Below are 15,455 nucleotides of genomic sequence, written 5' to 3'. Positions count from 1 at the left end.
TCCCCCACCGGCTGCCCAGTGTCCCCAGGTTTTCACTGAGATCTGCTGGCCGTAAGCCCACCCCTGTCCCCTTGCAGGCTAAGGTTGGGGGCTGAGCTCTTGGGCAAAGAATGCAGATGCTGGGAGTCAGGAGAATGGGGAAGGTGGTGGCAGTGGGGTCGGGATAATGCTGGGCATTAGGCAAGACCCTGTGGCCTTCCCAACCCCCTCTGGGTGGGTTTGGGTGGAGGACAGTCAGTCTGCGCTCCTGCCCACTCCTTCTCCCCCTTCTGCCTTAAACACCTGAACATCCATGGTGGTGAGGTGGCTAGAGCCTCTACCACAAGCCTCAGAAGAGACAAGACAGATGCCCTCACCTAGCACCAGCCCCTCCCCGCTGGCCTGAGAGCATGGCCTGTTTCTCTCTGTCCTCTCTGGAGCAGGCTGTGTACCATCCTGGTTGCTGGAGGCTCCTGCAGCAGCACCCACTCCACTGTGGAGACTTCCTGTCCCTGGGGTGGCCCTATCCTGGCAGCTGTCAAACTTCTGTCAGATCACTTATTTGTCTTCCTGGGTTGCGACTTAGGTCCAGCTACCTGTGACTCCAGAAAACACACAGCAGTGGGGGAAGCCAGGAAGCACTGTCTGTGCTGAGGAAACTGGCTCAGTAGCTGTGCGACCTTGAGCCTCCCTGAGTCTCCTCAGCAGTTTATTGCCTTCCTGCGAGGTTGACATTAGGGATCATAACGGGGTGGGGAGCAGTCAGGGGAGCTGTCAGAAAAGCAAGGGAAACTGGCTGGGGAGGGCCAGGCAGCCACGCAGGTGGAGGGGCTGGTGTGGCTGAGTGGAGCCCCTCACACCAGATGCCACCTTGGGATTCCAGCCCTGCCGTGGCGAGCTCCAGGAGGGAGTCGCTTCCACAGCCCAGATGGGCATAGTGCACTCCAGAGGGCAGGGATGCTGCCCAAGATCCCAGGTCAGGCAAGAAAGAGGCTGGTGCAGGGCAGGAGCACATGCCTTGGCCCATCTGAGGCTCACACACACACTCACTGCCTAACCCCCAGTCCTCTTCCTTCAGCACTCCAAATTCCAGGGCACTGCGAGCCACAACTCCTTGGCCCAAGTGTCAGAACCTCCTGGCATGTGGGGAGAGCCCTATTCCATGGCAGTGCCTAGAAAGCAGAGAGCTTGGCAGACTGCTGTCAGTCTCCAGAGGCAGAGGTCAGTATCCTGGGGTTCCCAGCAGAGGAAAGAGTTGGCTGCTGGGGCTGGACTCCCGGGTCTCACCCTCCACTCATCCTGCTCTCCTGTGCAGCTGCCCTCCGGGGTTCCTCTCTGCGGAAGCCCTCAGTTCTGAGGTGACTGTTCCTGAGTCCTCTCCCTCCCTGCTAAACCCTGGGGCTTTGTCTGCTCAAACTGCGTGCCCAGGCTTGTCCCTGACAGTGGAGGAGACAGAGATTCAGCTCATGGAGGAGGAGCAGAGACACCAGAGGAGACGCGCAGTGAGCTGGAAGAGAAACTTGTGAGGGCAGGGGAGGGAGGCCCACCGGGCATGTTCCAGGTGCACCCCAGGCTGGTCATCCCAGATGCCACCCCCACGGTGACCCAGTTTCCCTGTGCTACCTTTCCAGTGCCTGCTGGCAAAGGGGACTTTCCCATAAACCTTGCCTCCACCGAAAGGACAGTGATCCAAGCCAGTGCAACATGGGGAGTTAGGGCCAGCCTTGGGGAGCTCTGGGAAGAGCCTGCCGCTAGAACTAGGGACCCTGGAAGTGGGACTACAGGACAGAGAAGAGTCTCTCCTTCCCTCCAAGCCCACGAATAGCAAGACAGACACACGTCCCACAATGTGGCTCCTTCACCCAGAGGGCCTCCTGTATCCCCCTTGCTGTACTCTGTCCATGGATGCCACTCATGCATCTCCGCAGGCAGGTATGCACACCTGCGAGCGTCCCGCGTGCACTCTTGCACACACAGTTTGCACGCACTCAACACCTCGCTGGCCCCTGGATGTCTTCCCGCAGCCTGCTTGGGGGACTTGGGGCTTCCTCTTTCCCTGGTGACCTTCAGAGCGTGGGAGGGAGAGTAGGTGACTTGTCCTCTCCTGCCTGGTGATTATCTTCCTCCAGCATGGGAGATGTTGGAGGCCTGGCTTCGGGCTGTGGGAGAGCAGGAAAGGGGCCGAAGAGCCTCCTGGGACAGCTGCAGGGACAGAGCAGGTTGGTTCACACTGGAGAGTTGGAGCCAGGGTCTGTCACCACCCTCCCTGTCTCCTGGCTAGCTCTCCCCAGAAGGAACCAGTAAGGTGCTCTGAGGCCTTGGGAGGACCCCAGGGGTTCTCTAGGGAGAGGATGTGGGTTTGTCTGTGGGGGTGGCTGCCGGGGAGGAGATACAGACTTGTGGTACATTTTTGCTGAATGGGGAGGCATGGCCTATGTGTAGGGGTGGGAGTAAGTGCTGATTCTTATCAGTCAGAATCTTTCTGTGTTCCCTCCAGAGCCCCGTTTGCGCTCCCCCAAAGCCACTCTGGCTGGGCAAGGAGCCGGCAGGTGGGCTTTCTATACCTCCCCAAGGTTCCGTCTGTCCGTGGAACTTGTCATGGGGTCTGTGCTTGTGCTAACAGGCCTCTTTTTGTGGACACTTTTGGGACCCCCTTTATACCATATCCTGCTTAGATTCTGAATTAGGATGCTCCCACTCTGCATCTCCCCTTTGTGGCTGCCACTGGAGACTCTGCTAGAAAGAAGAGTGTGAGGAGTCCCCAAGTGAGGTGGGGGAAGACCAGGTTGGGCCATGTCCCCAACTCTCCACCATGGGACCTCTTCCCTTCCATATCCACATCCCTATTGTTAGCCTCCATGCTGATTCTTTCACATACAGGCCTGTGTACACACACACACACACACACACACACACACACACACACGTGCTTGTGGCCTGGAAAATCTGATGAGTCCGCAGTGCTGAGTTTCCAGGCCTCCATCCAGGGCTAGTGGATGGCTCTGAGGTTTGGGGCTGCGTGGATGGGGGAGGGCAAGGACCCCTGGCTCTGGCCTGAGTGCCAGGCTGGGCTGTCTCTGATGCAGGCCTGTTCTCCCTGCTGGGATGAGTCTGGGGTTGAAGCTGCCTGGCTGTGCAGAGATGGCACCTGTCTATTTCCTATGCACACTGCCTTCCTGAGCTGCTGAGTCCTGCGGTTCCTTCCCAGGGCCCAGAGTGGAGCGTTTCCTTTGCCCCTCCACTGCCTCACAGCTGCAGATGTGGGAGATGAGTGGCCAGCTCCAGTTGGGGGTAAAGTGAAGTCTGAGGGCCACATCTTCTAGGCCTGGCCTCAGGAAGGTGAAGATGCAGCTAAGCCTCTGAAGCCCAGTGGGGGCTGGGTGCAGGCTGGGCTGGCCCAGGGCACCTAGAGGGAGTGTGTCAGGGAGGCAGGCAAACATCCTAGAGAACCAGCACCCCAAGGGATCCAAGCAGAGGACTGCAGTCTGTGGATCAGGAGCAGTTTGCCTTCTGTGTTCTGTGGAACCAAAAGTCCCAGGTCCCAGTTCAGTGGGACAGAAGAGTTGCAAGCCAGGTGTGCTGTAGAGCCATAGTCGCTATGACTTAGGGTCTGTGGAGGACGTTCTTCCATGCCTCTGTCCACTAGAGCAAGGTGCCGTGTGGAGGCTCAAAGGTTGCATGTTCAGCTGGCCCATCCACACTGAGCTCAAAATACACCCACACGGGGGACTGGACCTCCCATGGAAACACAGACACCCTGTCTTTCATGCAGCCCTGCTTCCTGGCTAGGGAGTGGGGGAGTTGGTGGCTCTGCTCCATGTGTCCATTTGCAAGGCCATTGCGCTTTGTCTCGGCAAGCTTAGAACCTTCTCCTTTCTGGACAGCCTGCTGCTGGAAGTGGAAAGAGAGGAGGAGGTGGGCTGGCTGCAGTCTGGGAGTTACAGTCCCTTCCACCTTCTGGGCCCTGGGCCAGTCTCCGCCTCTCTCCCCTCATTAGGCTGTGCCAAGCCTGGGCGGAGCTGGATTCAGGGCTGGGGTTCAGAAGCAACCCCTGGCTCTTTGCTGCCTACATCTGCTTGAATCGCCGCCCTTCCCACCCTTGTCCATCTGCCTGCCTGTTCGCCCGCCAGCTGGGCAAGGGCAGGCTGGGGAGAAGGCCTCTTCTCCCACTGCTCCCAATTTTTCCTCTGCAGACATCTTCAGGATGAGAGCCCCAGTCCTTTTCGCTGCTGTCCTCTATCTCCAGGGGTTTTTGGCTGAGGTAAGCTGGGAATGGGGGACAGTGCCCGGTAGATGGGCTCCTGCTCCCCAGGGCATGTCCAGGTCTCCTACCTCTTCACAGAGCCCCACAGCTGGTCTGCATTAGGCAAGAAAGGCACCCCTGCCTTCCTACCCAGGCCAGAACAGGCCAGCAAGAGGGCTCCAACTCTCTGGCTGCCTTTCACACCTTGGGCTTGCCTCCAGAGATGCCTCCCCAGGCTGTGTTAGGGGACCCTTCTCTTGATTCTGGCCCCATTCCCAGCTGCCCTTCCCAGAGGCCTGGACCCCAGAGGCCTCTGCCCATTTCCTTCCCTCCTCTCTCCTCCTTCCTGCAGGAAGATGCATGCCTCTCCCTGGAAGGGTGCCCAGACAGGGAGGGTGGAGGTAGGTGTTTTGTGGGGAACGGCTCTGGAGTAAAGAGTGGGGGTGCAGGGCTAATTCTCATGCTGGGTCCTGCTTGGCAACCCCCTTTTGGCCTTCTTTCCTTCTTTAGGACAGAAGGAGGTCTAGGAGACTCTGAGTGCACCTCTTCCCCCTAGGTGCCCCCCTAAGCATGAATGTCAGCAGCCAGGGAAAGCCCACCAGCCTCCTACTGAGCTGGGGAGCAGCACAGTCAGCTGGGCTTGGCCGTGCCCTCCGCCTCACATGTCTGAGCCCACTTGGCTCCCTGGAAGGGCAGCAGCTCCGGGCCTGTACCAATGATTCCAGCTTTGAGTTCCAGGGTCTGGTTCCAGGGAGTCACTACCAGCTACAAGTGACCACCTGTGATCCTGTAGGCAGAATGTCACTGTTACCCTCAGGGCCCGCAGTGGTACAAAGCCTGAGGACAGGGAGAGGGGCCAAGCCTAGGGCTGAGGCAGGAGGTGGCCAGGGTCAGGGCAACTAAAGGGAGCTGCTTTCAGAGAAGCAGGTTGGTAAAGAGCCCATGGGGATGGGGTGAGGTCCTGCCTCGCTGACCTTGGTGCATCTCTGTCCCTTGGTGCAGCCCCATCCATTGTCCATGGACTCCAGCTCCACAGCTCCGGGAGCCCCACCAGCCTGGAGGCCTCATGGAGTAATGGCCCTGGGAAGCAGGACAGCTACCAACTATTGCTCTATCACCAAGAATCCCAAACACTGGCATATAACATCTCCGTGTCCCCAGACATCCTGTCCTATAATTTTGGCAACCTCTTACCAGGTAGCAAGTATGTTTTAGAGGTTACCACCTGGGCTGGCCATCTCCAGGCCAAGACCAGCACTCACCAGTGGACAGGTAAGTTGGGCACCTGGCAGGGCCTGAGTGTCAACCTATCTGGGAGTGGCGAGAGAAATGATGAGCTCAGAACCTTGTAGGCATCTGGGTTCCCATGTGGCTAGGCTCCTGGGATCCCTAGGGCCAGAATGAAGGCCAGCATCTGGCTCCAGGGACCTTCCTCAAGCTTGGCTTTGCTGTGTCATCCTCCCTCCAGACCCTGTGCCTCCTGATCACCTGGTGCTGCGTGCTTTGAGCACCAGCATCCTGCAGGCCTCCTGGAACAGCTCTGAAGGGGCTGCCTGGCTCCATCTGGGGCTCACAGACCTCCTAGGTGGTGTTAACCTGACTGTAGTCGTCAGACGAGGAGTCTCAAACCATACCTTCCTCCACCTGTCTCCAGGGACCCGCTATGAGCTGACACTTTGTGCTGCTGCTGGGCCCCATAAGGCCATGGGGCCCAGTGCTACGGAGTGGACCCGTAAGTGGGCAGGAAGGGGACACAGCAGAGACTTCTCAGCTCTTCCACTCTGGCAAGGAGCCCAGATTCAGCTGGTGGGGGTGTGGGCATCTTCCTGAGGCTTGGAGAGTGTGCCCTCCGGTAGCCTGCTGGCTACCTGAGAGGATGATCCCGGCAGCAATAGTTACCATCAGTGCAGCCTCTCTCTAGAGTGGGCTGTGTTCATGGCATTTCCGAGTATGGTTTTATTTACTCCTCAAGAGAGCCCCAGGTTGTGTTACCCCGTGTTACAGTAGAGGGAACTGAGGTGCATAGGGAAAAAAACCCCAGGTTACACTGTGCACAAGTGGCCAGGATGATCTGGACCTGGGATGGACACTTGTGGAGTCCACAGTGCCACCATACTTCCCACGCTGAGAATTACTTGACAACGAAGAGGCGAAGAACCAAGCTGCCTGGGCTCTAGGTTTCTTTTCTGCCACCTGCTGGCTGTGGGTCTCCGGACAAGCTACATACACCCTCTGGGCATTAGTTTCTGTATCTTTTTTTTTTTTTTTTTTTTTTTTTTGTCTTTTCTGTTTTTATTGGTACCAGGGATTGAACTCAGGACTGCCTGCTTGCAACGCAGGCGCTTATGCCTCTGAGCTAAATCCCCAGCCCCAGTTTCTGTATCTTTAAAGGCTGGTGTCCAAGTCCTCAGGCTGTGAGAATTAAGTGTGAGATTCTGCACACAGAGCCCTCAGAGCCGCGCAGGTGGCACAAATATGCTCTTGTTTTCATCATTGTTGCCTATGGCCACATGGCAGCTACCAGATCTTGGTAGCATCCAGCATGTGGCAAACAGATTTCTGAAAATTAGTCATGAAACCAGTTTTCAGACTGACACCTTGACGGGGGGACATGGCTTGGTGGGTGTAGAAAGCAGCTGTTGCAAGAGCAATGGCTCTGACCTTACTCTTGGTCCCTCCGTATTCTCCCTTGGCGCTTAGGTCCTTAAGGAGCATTTGCCCCTCTTTCCACAGATCCCTCTGCCCCAAGGGACCTGGTGCTGACTTCCACGCCCCCTGGGCTCTGGGCAAGCTGGAAGGCAGGGCCAGGAGCCCGAGATGGCTATGTGCTAAGATTAAGTGGGCCAGTAGAAAAGAGTGTTGCTCTAGGCCCTGAGGCCTGCAATGCCACATGGCCAGGGCCCCTGCCCACTGGACACTATGGCCTGGAGCTGGAGGTTCTGGCTGGGCCCTATGATGCCTTCGTCCAGGCCAGTGCCTGGCTGGATGGTGAGTCTGGGCTGGGAGGATCAGGCTGAGGAAGGGCCACCAGCACCAGGAGGCAAGTGAGTCCTCATTCTCTGGGGCTGCTTCCCCTCCAGATTCTGCAGCCAAAACTCCGCAGGGCCATGGTGCCAAGCTGCGGCTGGATGGTCTGGAGGCCAGCAGGGAGCCCGAAAGGCGGGCACTGCTCTATGCTGATGGTGATTTGGGCCTCCTGGGAAACATCTCCGTGCCCTCTAGCACCAACCACATCACCTTCTGTGGGCTGGTGCCTGGGGCCCGCTACCGTGTGGACATTGTTTCATCTCTGGGTGTCATTATCCAGAGCCTCACAGGCCACACAAGTGAGTATCAGCTATAATGTCCACTGGGCTTGAGCTGGAAAGCCTTGGCTTGTGAGCACAATCATTGTACAGGAGCGGCTTGTGAGAGCCAGGCAGAGGGCATCACTGACAGGGCCACTGACACAATATGGGTCCCTCACCAAACTCCCCTCTCTTCAGGTCCCTTGGCACCACAGTTACTGGAGGTCACCAGCAGGGCCAGCCTGTCTGATCTGACTATTGGCTGGGCTCCAGCACCAGGACAACGGGAAGGCTACACAGTCACTTGGCACCAGGAAGGCAACCAGAGGGCCTTGGGCGGCCGTGTTGACTTGGGCCCAGACAATGGCAGCGTGACTCTGAGGGGTCTGGTGCCTGGCTTCTGCTACACGGTGTCAGTGCAGGCCTGGGCAGGGAGCCTCAACTCCAGCCCCCAGAGGACCCGTGCCTGCACCTGTGAGTTCCTAGCTCAGCCAGCCTAGGGCAGTGGTGGAGACCAGCCTTTTCTACTTTCTGCCCCTCTGTGTACCATACTCTAAGGACCATGAGTTCAAGGGTCCTTTTATGATTCTCCTTATAGGCCTTCTCTACCTCCTACCGGGTGGTTGGTTAGCCATGCACTCACCCACCTGTGTGTGTATGTGTGTCCTCTCTCCCTCTCCACTTCCTTCCCCCGCCTTTTTTTCTCTAGTTCATCTGCTGACACTCAGCTCTGCCAAGGCATCTGTCTATCTGTCTGTCTGTGTTTCTGAGCTATGGGTCTTCTTCTTTTCCTTCCTTTCAGCAAATATTTAATTAATACCTGACATTTTTTAGGTATCAGGTCAGGCAACAGAAGACTGACGTAGGGTTTATAGCGGCAATGCATATGAATCTTGTATATCATGTTACAGTAAGTGTAAGGGCAGTGCTGGAATGTGCATGATACATTAGCTTGAATCAGATGAAACTACATTCAAATTGGTTGGAATGGCTGGATATCAGGGATCCTATGTGGTTCAGTCTGATGTTTTCAGACAGAAGGGTCACCTGTGTAGGGTCAAAACTAGGTTCCCTGAGTAGGCAGAGAGCTGAGTGAGAAGCCTGTGGGCCAGGGGAGACAGGCTTTAGTAGGAGCTAAGTATGCACCAAGACCCATAGCTCAGAGACAGAGACACAGACAGATAGACAGATGCCTTGGCAGAGCTGAGTGTCAGCAGATGACCTGGAGAGCAGGGCTGTGCTGGATGTGAGCAGAGCTCACAGAAGTGCAGTGAACCAGGCACAGCGCCCTCGTCATGCCATGGGGTCAGGGTACGGACAGGGGACAGGCTTCCCTGGGAGGGAGAAGAAAGTGGGCGTTGAGCCTTGTGGAAGTTGGGGTTTTAGAGTAGGAGGCTCTGGGTCTTGTCTGGGAAGGAAGAGGTGGGGGATTCAGGCTGTTCTAAGTCTGTCTCTCTCTCCCTCCTAGCCCCTGCTCCGCCCGCCAACTTGAGCCTGGGCTTTGCTGTCCAGCCCCCCGTGCTGAGGGCCTCCTGGAGTTTCCCACCAGGTGGCAGGGATGGTTTCCGGCTGAGGCTATACAGCCTGAAGCCCCTGGCTCTGGACAGTGAGGAGACGTTGGGTCCCGAGATCCAGAACTTCTCCTGGGCCCAGCTGCCCAGGGGCTCTGAGATCCTGGTGCGGCTGGCTACTCTACGGGGATTGGAGGAGAGTGGCAGTGCCAACGCCACAGGCTGGACCCGTGAGTGTCCTCTGCATGGGTCTCCCTTGCCCTTGCCCTTTATCATGACCCTCACCCTGGGCCTTCCTTCTTCCAACGGGGCCACCAACGGTGGACAGAGCTGCAGAAAGCTGGGGCGAGCAGGGCTCTCCCTCCCCAAGCCTCAGTGTCCCTGTCTAGAAAGAAGACTGTGGTTGAGGGGACACCAGGACAGTGGGACTCAGTCTTGGGCTCAGGGTCTGAGCAGGGCAGGACCCCACATCTGCCTGTTGGGCCATGTGAAGTGCTTTAACAGCTCGTTGACTGCAGAGGCTGGGAAAAGGTCCATGGCTCGACTTTCCTGCTGCCTAGCCCAGCTCTGACCATGAGAGTGTTGGTGGCACAAGGACAGTGCAGGACTAATTTATCTACTCACCCCTATTGGAGCATGGCCCTGCTCCCTGGGACAACTAGGGAGCCCACTTCTAGGTGGTGGGCTTAGTCCTGGGTGTTTCTGATGACTAGGGATGGAGGGAGCAGAGGGAGACCACTGGGGCTCAGCGAGTCGGACGTTTCCTTCAGATTCTGTTCTGTCTTTTTGTCTGTCCCCCATTCCTTGCTCTCCTTGCAGCCCCCCTCGCTCCTTTGCTGGTGAATGTGACCAGCAAAGGCCCCACTCAGCTCTGGGCATCTTGGATTCATGCTCCCGGGGGCCGGGACAGCTACCAAGTAACCCTGTACCAGGCAGGGGCCCAGGTGGCTGTGGACACTGTGGGAGCAGAGGTGAACAGCACAAGATTTTCTGCGCTGACTGCGGGCACACAGTACGAGGTGGAGGTTGGCACGTGGGCCGGGCCCCTTTGCACCGCAGCAGCCAATGTTTCTGGCTGGACCTGTGAGTAGGGTGTGGGAAGAAGGTAGTAACTGGGAAGAGGTGGGGAGGGCTGCCCTGGAGACCCCTGGTGCCCCCCTCAGTGGCAAGTTACCCTGCTACCACCCCATTTCCTGGCTTCGCTCCGAGGATCCTTTATGGGCCAGTGAGCCCCTGGTACCATGTGAGCTCCCACAGCCTGGTGATTTTCTGCTCTTCCCTCCACAGCCCCCCACGTGCCCCACGAAGTGCTGGTATCCATGCAAGCGAGCAGTGCTGTGGTTAGCCTGGCCTGGGCCAGTGGTCCCCTTGGGCAGGGTGTATGCCATGCCCGGCTCTCAGAGTCCGGGCACCTGTCCAGGGAGCAACCCTTGGTGCCAGGCCAAACCCGCCTTGTGCTGAGGGAGCTCCCACCGGGCCACAGTCTCTCCCTGTTGGTGCTATGTGAGGCGGGGCCGCTCCAGGTCTCTACCCACTCCGTGGTGTTGCCTGTTGGTACGTTGTCATCCTTAGTGGGGCACGGAGGGCCCCTTTCCAGGCTGGCAACAGTGCTATTCTGCTCTGAGCCACCTGCTACTTCTGGGTAGATTTGTGTCCTCTAGCTCCTCCAGAAAAGCAGCAACACTTCAGAGAGAAGTTGTTTCTCTAATATGACTGATACTCCTGAGCATAGATGCTCAGTCCCTTTGTATTCACCAAATTCGAGAGCCCCTGACCCAAATGCTACCCTTTGGGGGTACACTGACACCCCCAGCAATGCCTTTGGTGCCACAGAGCCTGGCCCTGTGGAGGATGTACAGTGCCAACCTGATGCCACCCACCTGGCTTTGAACTGGACGAAGCCTGCGGGAGATGTGGGTGCCTGCCTGGTCATGGTGGAGCAGTTGACCACAGGAGGAAATGCGTACCTCGTGTTCCAGGCCAACACCTCTGAGGACGCTCTCGTGCTGTCCAGCCTGGCGCCTGCCACTTCCTACCGCCTCAGCCTCACTGTGCTGGGCAGGAATGGTCTGTGGAGCCGGACAGTCACGCTGGTGTGCACTACTTCTGCAGAGGGTGGGTGTTTCTCTGTGCCTCAGGGACCACCTCTGCTCTCTCAGACTCCCTCCATTACCACCCCTAGGGGCTGTCACTCGCTGGTCCTGGCTTCCTGGGGCCTCCACCTGCCTGAGTCCTGCCCTGCCCTCCAGTGCTCATCATGCTAGTTTGATACCTTACTCTCAGGATTTGCACATTGGTGATCTGGCCTGGACATCTTCTTGTCCTCATTCAATTGTGTCCCTTAGCCATTTGTGGCCAGGTACTGTAAGAGGTGCTGAGCACAGGAAGGCATGATCCCCATCCTTGAAGACTGATGGTTAGGCACCTTGTCAGGGCCTCAGGTTCCTCTTCTCTGTCTCCAGCTTGGCACCCCCTAGAGTTAGCTGCAGCTCCTCAGCTGGAGGAGCCTGGGATGGGCATGGGCGTGGTGCTCACACCGGACATGTTTGGCAAGGATGATGGACAGATCCAGTGGTACGGTGTCATTGCCACCACCAACATGGCGTGTGAGTCCTGGGCCCAGGAGGGGCTGGGAGGTGAGGGTGTTGCCCAACCTGGGCTGGTGAGATGCATTCTTCTCTGAAGCTGGTGACAGTCTGGGAGCAGGAAGGGGTCCCCAGGATGCTGTCAAGGACAACAGTGGTGTTGGGTTAAGAGTGGAGGGAACACGCTGGAGAAATGCGGTAGCTTCCTTGAGGCAGAGCGCAGGATCTCAAGCCTAGCGCCTACCTTGCTCTGTGCTTTCCCCACTCCTCTCCCAGTGGCTCGGCCTTCACAGGAAATCATCAACCACACGTGGTATGACCATTACTACAGAGGATACGACTCCTACCTGGCTGTCCTGCTTCCCAACCCCTTCTACCCAGGGCCCTGGATGGTGCCAAGTTCCTGGACTGTGCCTGTGGGCACAGAGGACTGTGGTCACATGCAGGAGATATGTAATGGGCAGCTCAAACCAGGCTCCCAGTATAGGTGAGGGCTCAGGCTGAAGGGAGGAGGAGCTATTCTAAGTATCATTTAGGGGATGTTTATCTATTCTTTCAACAACAATCTGGCCCGAGTCACAAAAAGAATGCACGTGCTAATCCATAAGGGCCAACAGAATTATTTTGACTGGGTTTCTTGGCATGCAAGGCAAAAAGAGGAACAGAACGAGGGATGAGTTCTGTCTGGGGTTGCCAGGGCAGGGCAAAGGCTATCGAGGTGCCTCTTTCCTGAGTCCCTTCCTGCTCTCAGAACAGGGCAGGAAGGTAGAAGAGAAGCTGGAGGTGGTCTTCTCACCAGCGCCCACACACAGGGAGAAGGGGAAGGAAGTGCTCACTCTTTGAGCACCTGCTGCTCATGGCCCTGCTTCCTTGCATGTGTGTCCTTCCCCAACACAAGGTCCTGCTTCTCTGTGCCAGGTTCAGTGTTGCTGCCTTTACCAGGCCCACCTCCCCTGAGACCATCGTCTCCTTCTCAGCCTTCTCAGGTAGGGTGGGTACCTCGTGGGTGTCGGGGTGTGCAGGACCCCGGAGATGGGGAAAGTCCGCAGCAGCCCCTGTTCTGAGCCTCAGATGCAGTCAGCAGCCGAGGCACTGAATGGGCTCAGGGAGATCACATGCTACCTGCTCAGCCACACTTGGCCCAGTGGGCGGTGAAGATGCACTGGGCACCAGACTTGGCCTGGATGAGCTGAGATGGGGCAGCAGGAAAGACAGAGCATTGAGGAGATCACTGCTATCCGCAGCCATGTCCTCTTGCACTGTCCTTTGCAGCCATCTGCTTCCCTGGTTACTGAGTTTCTGGAACTGTACTGGCTTATAGGAACATCCGGCACCCCCCCCCCAATGCAAAGTGAACCCCAGTGTAATCTGGAACCTTCCAGTAGCTGATTAGAAACATAAAATGATAGCTGGGGGTGCTATTCAGGGTAGAGGGCTTATTTGGGTTCTATCCTCAGTAGCACAGAACAAAAGAAAACCAACAAATGAAACAAAGAGCAGGGCATGGTGCCACATGCCTGTAGTTCCAGGACTCAGGAGGCTGAGGTGGGAGGATCACCTTGAGGTTCAGGCCAGCCTGAACCACCTACTGAGACCCTGTCACTGCGGAGGATGCCGTGGCTCCAGGCAGCTGGGCTTTCCCTGCTCCTTTTGAGGGTGCCAGGGAGGGGGCGGGCCATCGTTGCTGTGTGTTCTCAGTTTCTCAGCTTGGCCAGTTCTGGCCTCAGGTTGGGTCTGGGACTTCTGTGGAGAATACAGCCTTGTCACTGCATTCTCCACCCAAAGAGTCCCAAGTCCAGGAGAGGCCAGCATGGGCTTGCAGGCTCAGGGCAGCAGGCTGCCGCGCTACACTGTTTCCTGGCCCTCCACAGAGCCCAGGGTCAGCGTTCCCCTGGCGGCAGTGCCCCCACCCGTCATGGTGGGCATCATGGCAGGCTGTGCGCTCGTGGTCTGTGCCTTGCTGGGCCTGCTGGGCTGGCGGCGGGTGAAGGGGCAGAGGTGAGTGGCAGGGGCCTTGGGGAGAGCTTTGTGACCAGGGCAGACAGTACCCACCTGGGGACTGCCTTCCACAGGCCTCTGCCTCTTCACTCTGCAGGCTGGAGAAGGACAGCACTTCCCAGGAGCCGGAGCCTCACAGCCTATGGTGAGTGCTCTTCCCTATGCTTCCTGCTGGGTGGCAGCAGTGTGGCCCGGTGTGCAGGGCATTGGTGATAATGGCATTGCCAAGCTCCCCTAGCAGCCCCTTCCTCTGGGACTGCGCCCAGCAGGGCTCCAGGTCTTTGCCAGCCTCCTCCCCACGTTCCTCCTCACAGGCAGACTCTCCTCTCTTTGTCCTCTCAACTCTCTGTGACACTCAGGGATTTCCACAGAAAACAGAGCAACAGGGGAAGAGATGGAAAGAAAGAGAGATGAGGAGACAGACACAGAGATAAACAGACAGAGACAGAGACACACTAAAGAGTTGGCTGGCCAGACATGGTGGGGTGCACCTGTCATTCCAGCTACTTGGGAGGCTGACACAAGTTCAATTCGAGCCTGGGTAACTCAGTGAGGTCCTGTCTCAAAATAAAAAAAATGACTGTAGGTGTAGCTCTGTGGTAGAGAGTTTGCTTAGCATGCACAAGGCCCTGGGTTCAGTTCCTAGTACTGAAAAAACATGGCTGTGGGATTGAGGGAGCCAAGCTCTGCCGGGGTAGGCAGCTGAGGAAGGAGTCTGCTGACAGAATTCCTTCCTTCTCGGGGGAGGTCAGGCTTTGTTCTATCCAGGCCTTCATCTGACTGGATGAGGCACCCCCATGAGAGGAGATTAATCTGCTTTATTTAAAGTCAACCAATGTAAATGTTAACCTTACCCGAAACAAAAGCAACATCCAGAACAGTGTTTGACCAAATACCAGGACGCCAGGGCTCAACTGAGTGGACATATGAAATGCACTGCCACGTCCACCTACTATCGTCCTCACTGGACTGGACCAATCTCATGTATTAAATTCGGTCAAATCTTTCTTCATATTGACTTCCTGCTGAATTGACCTAAATGGAGCACCACTCACGCTGCGTGGGGTCAGAAAGACTCAGGTGCGCATGCGTGGGTCCTGCCTCCTCTCCTCTCCGGTTCCGGCTTAGTCTTCCCACGTTGGTGGTTCTCAGCCCACACTGGACAGTGGAGGGGCTTGCTGGAACACAAGCGGCTCCACTCGGGGTCTGCATTTGCAACAGCCCATTGTCCATTTCGAGGTCAGGTTGTGCCCAGTTCTGCACCCAGCACCCCTGGGGCAGGGCCTACTCCCTCCCTCTCCCACCAGGCAGACCCACAGGCCCATCCCCATGCACAGCTTCCAGCAGAGCTTCGAGGCCAAGAGCGCTCACTCGCACCAGGCTTTCTTTCAAGAGTTCGAGGTAAGGCCCGGCCTGCCCAGAGATTGAGGAGGGAGGACGGAGCGTCTAGTCAGGGCTACACCTCACAGTCACTGTGCCTGCCCCTCGCCTGCAGTGACTTCAGTAACCAGTGCCTGCCTTGCTCTCTCCAGGAGCTGAAGGAGGTAGGCAAGGAGCAGCCCAGATCTGAGGCCGAACACCCTGCCAATATCACCAAAAACCGTTACCCACATGTGCTGCCCTGTGAGCACTGGGGACGGGACAGGACCTGGGCAGAGGGCCAGACCTCTGTGTGAAAGAGGACCCTGGACTCATGGCTCTCACCCTCTGCAGATGACCACTCCAGGGTCAGGCTGGCCCGGCTGGAGGGAGAGCCCCATTCTGACTACATCAACGCCAGCTTCATCCCAGTAAGGGTCGCAGTGGGCTGTCTGGGGTACCTGCTCCAGATGTGGCCGGACTCGCACAACAT

General features: G+C 57.2%; 1 protein-coding gene across 1 annotated transcript in view; it reads left to right on the top strand.

Moving 5' to 3' along the window:
* Positions 1-1,307: 1,307 nt before the first annotated feature.
* The window catches only part of LOC100723386 (receptor-type tyrosine-protein phosphatase V-like), a 19,279-nt gene continuing 5,131 nt past the window's right edge, over positions 1,308-15,455 (top strand). The window contains exons 1-20 of the mRNA XM_013158117.3: positions 1,308-1,911; positions 4,173-4,240; positions 4,575-4,623; positions 5,225-5,494; positions 5,691-5,954; positions 6,956-7,210; positions 7,303-7,548; positions 7,708-7,983; positions 8,978-9,250; positions 9,840-10,103; positions 10,308-10,574; positions 10,854-11,135; positions 11,483-11,626; positions 11,882-12,092; positions 12,524-12,591; positions 13,477-13,603; positions 13,701-13,748; positions 14,911-15,004; positions 15,136-15,226; positions 15,317-15,393. Coding sequence (XP_013013571.2) covers positions 1,827-1,911; positions 4,173-4,240; positions 4,575-4,623; positions 5,225-5,494; positions 5,691-5,954; positions 6,956-7,210; positions 7,303-7,548; positions 7,708-7,983; positions 8,978-9,250; positions 9,840-10,103; positions 10,308-10,574; positions 10,854-11,135; positions 11,483-11,626; positions 11,882-12,092; positions 12,524-12,591; positions 13,477-13,603; positions 13,701-13,748; positions 14,911-15,004; positions 15,136-15,226; positions 15,317-15,393 — 3,459 coding nt within the window. The 5' untranslated portion in view covers positions 1,308-1,826. The remainder of the gene's footprint in view (positions 1,912-4,172; positions 4,241-4,574; positions 4,624-5,224; positions 5,495-5,690; positions 5,955-6,955; positions 7,211-7,302; positions 7,549-7,707; positions 7,984-8,977; positions 9,251-9,839; positions 10,104-10,307; positions 10,575-10,853; positions 11,136-11,482; positions 11,627-11,881; positions 12,093-12,523; positions 12,592-13,476; positions 13,604-13,700; positions 13,749-14,910; positions 15,005-15,135; positions 15,227-15,316; positions 15,394-15,455) is intronic.

This window comes from Cavia porcellus, unplaced genomic scaffold (genome assembly GCF_034190915.1).
Source record: "Cavia porcellus strain 051 isolate PalLab524CR breed Dunkin Hartley unplaced genomic scaffold, mCavPor4.1 scaffold_29, whole genome shotgun sequence".
NCBI lineage: Eukaryota > Metazoa > Chordata > Mammalia > Rodentia > Caviidae > Cavia > Cavia porcellus.
This window is presented reverse-complemented; position numbering and strand designations above follow the sequence as displayed.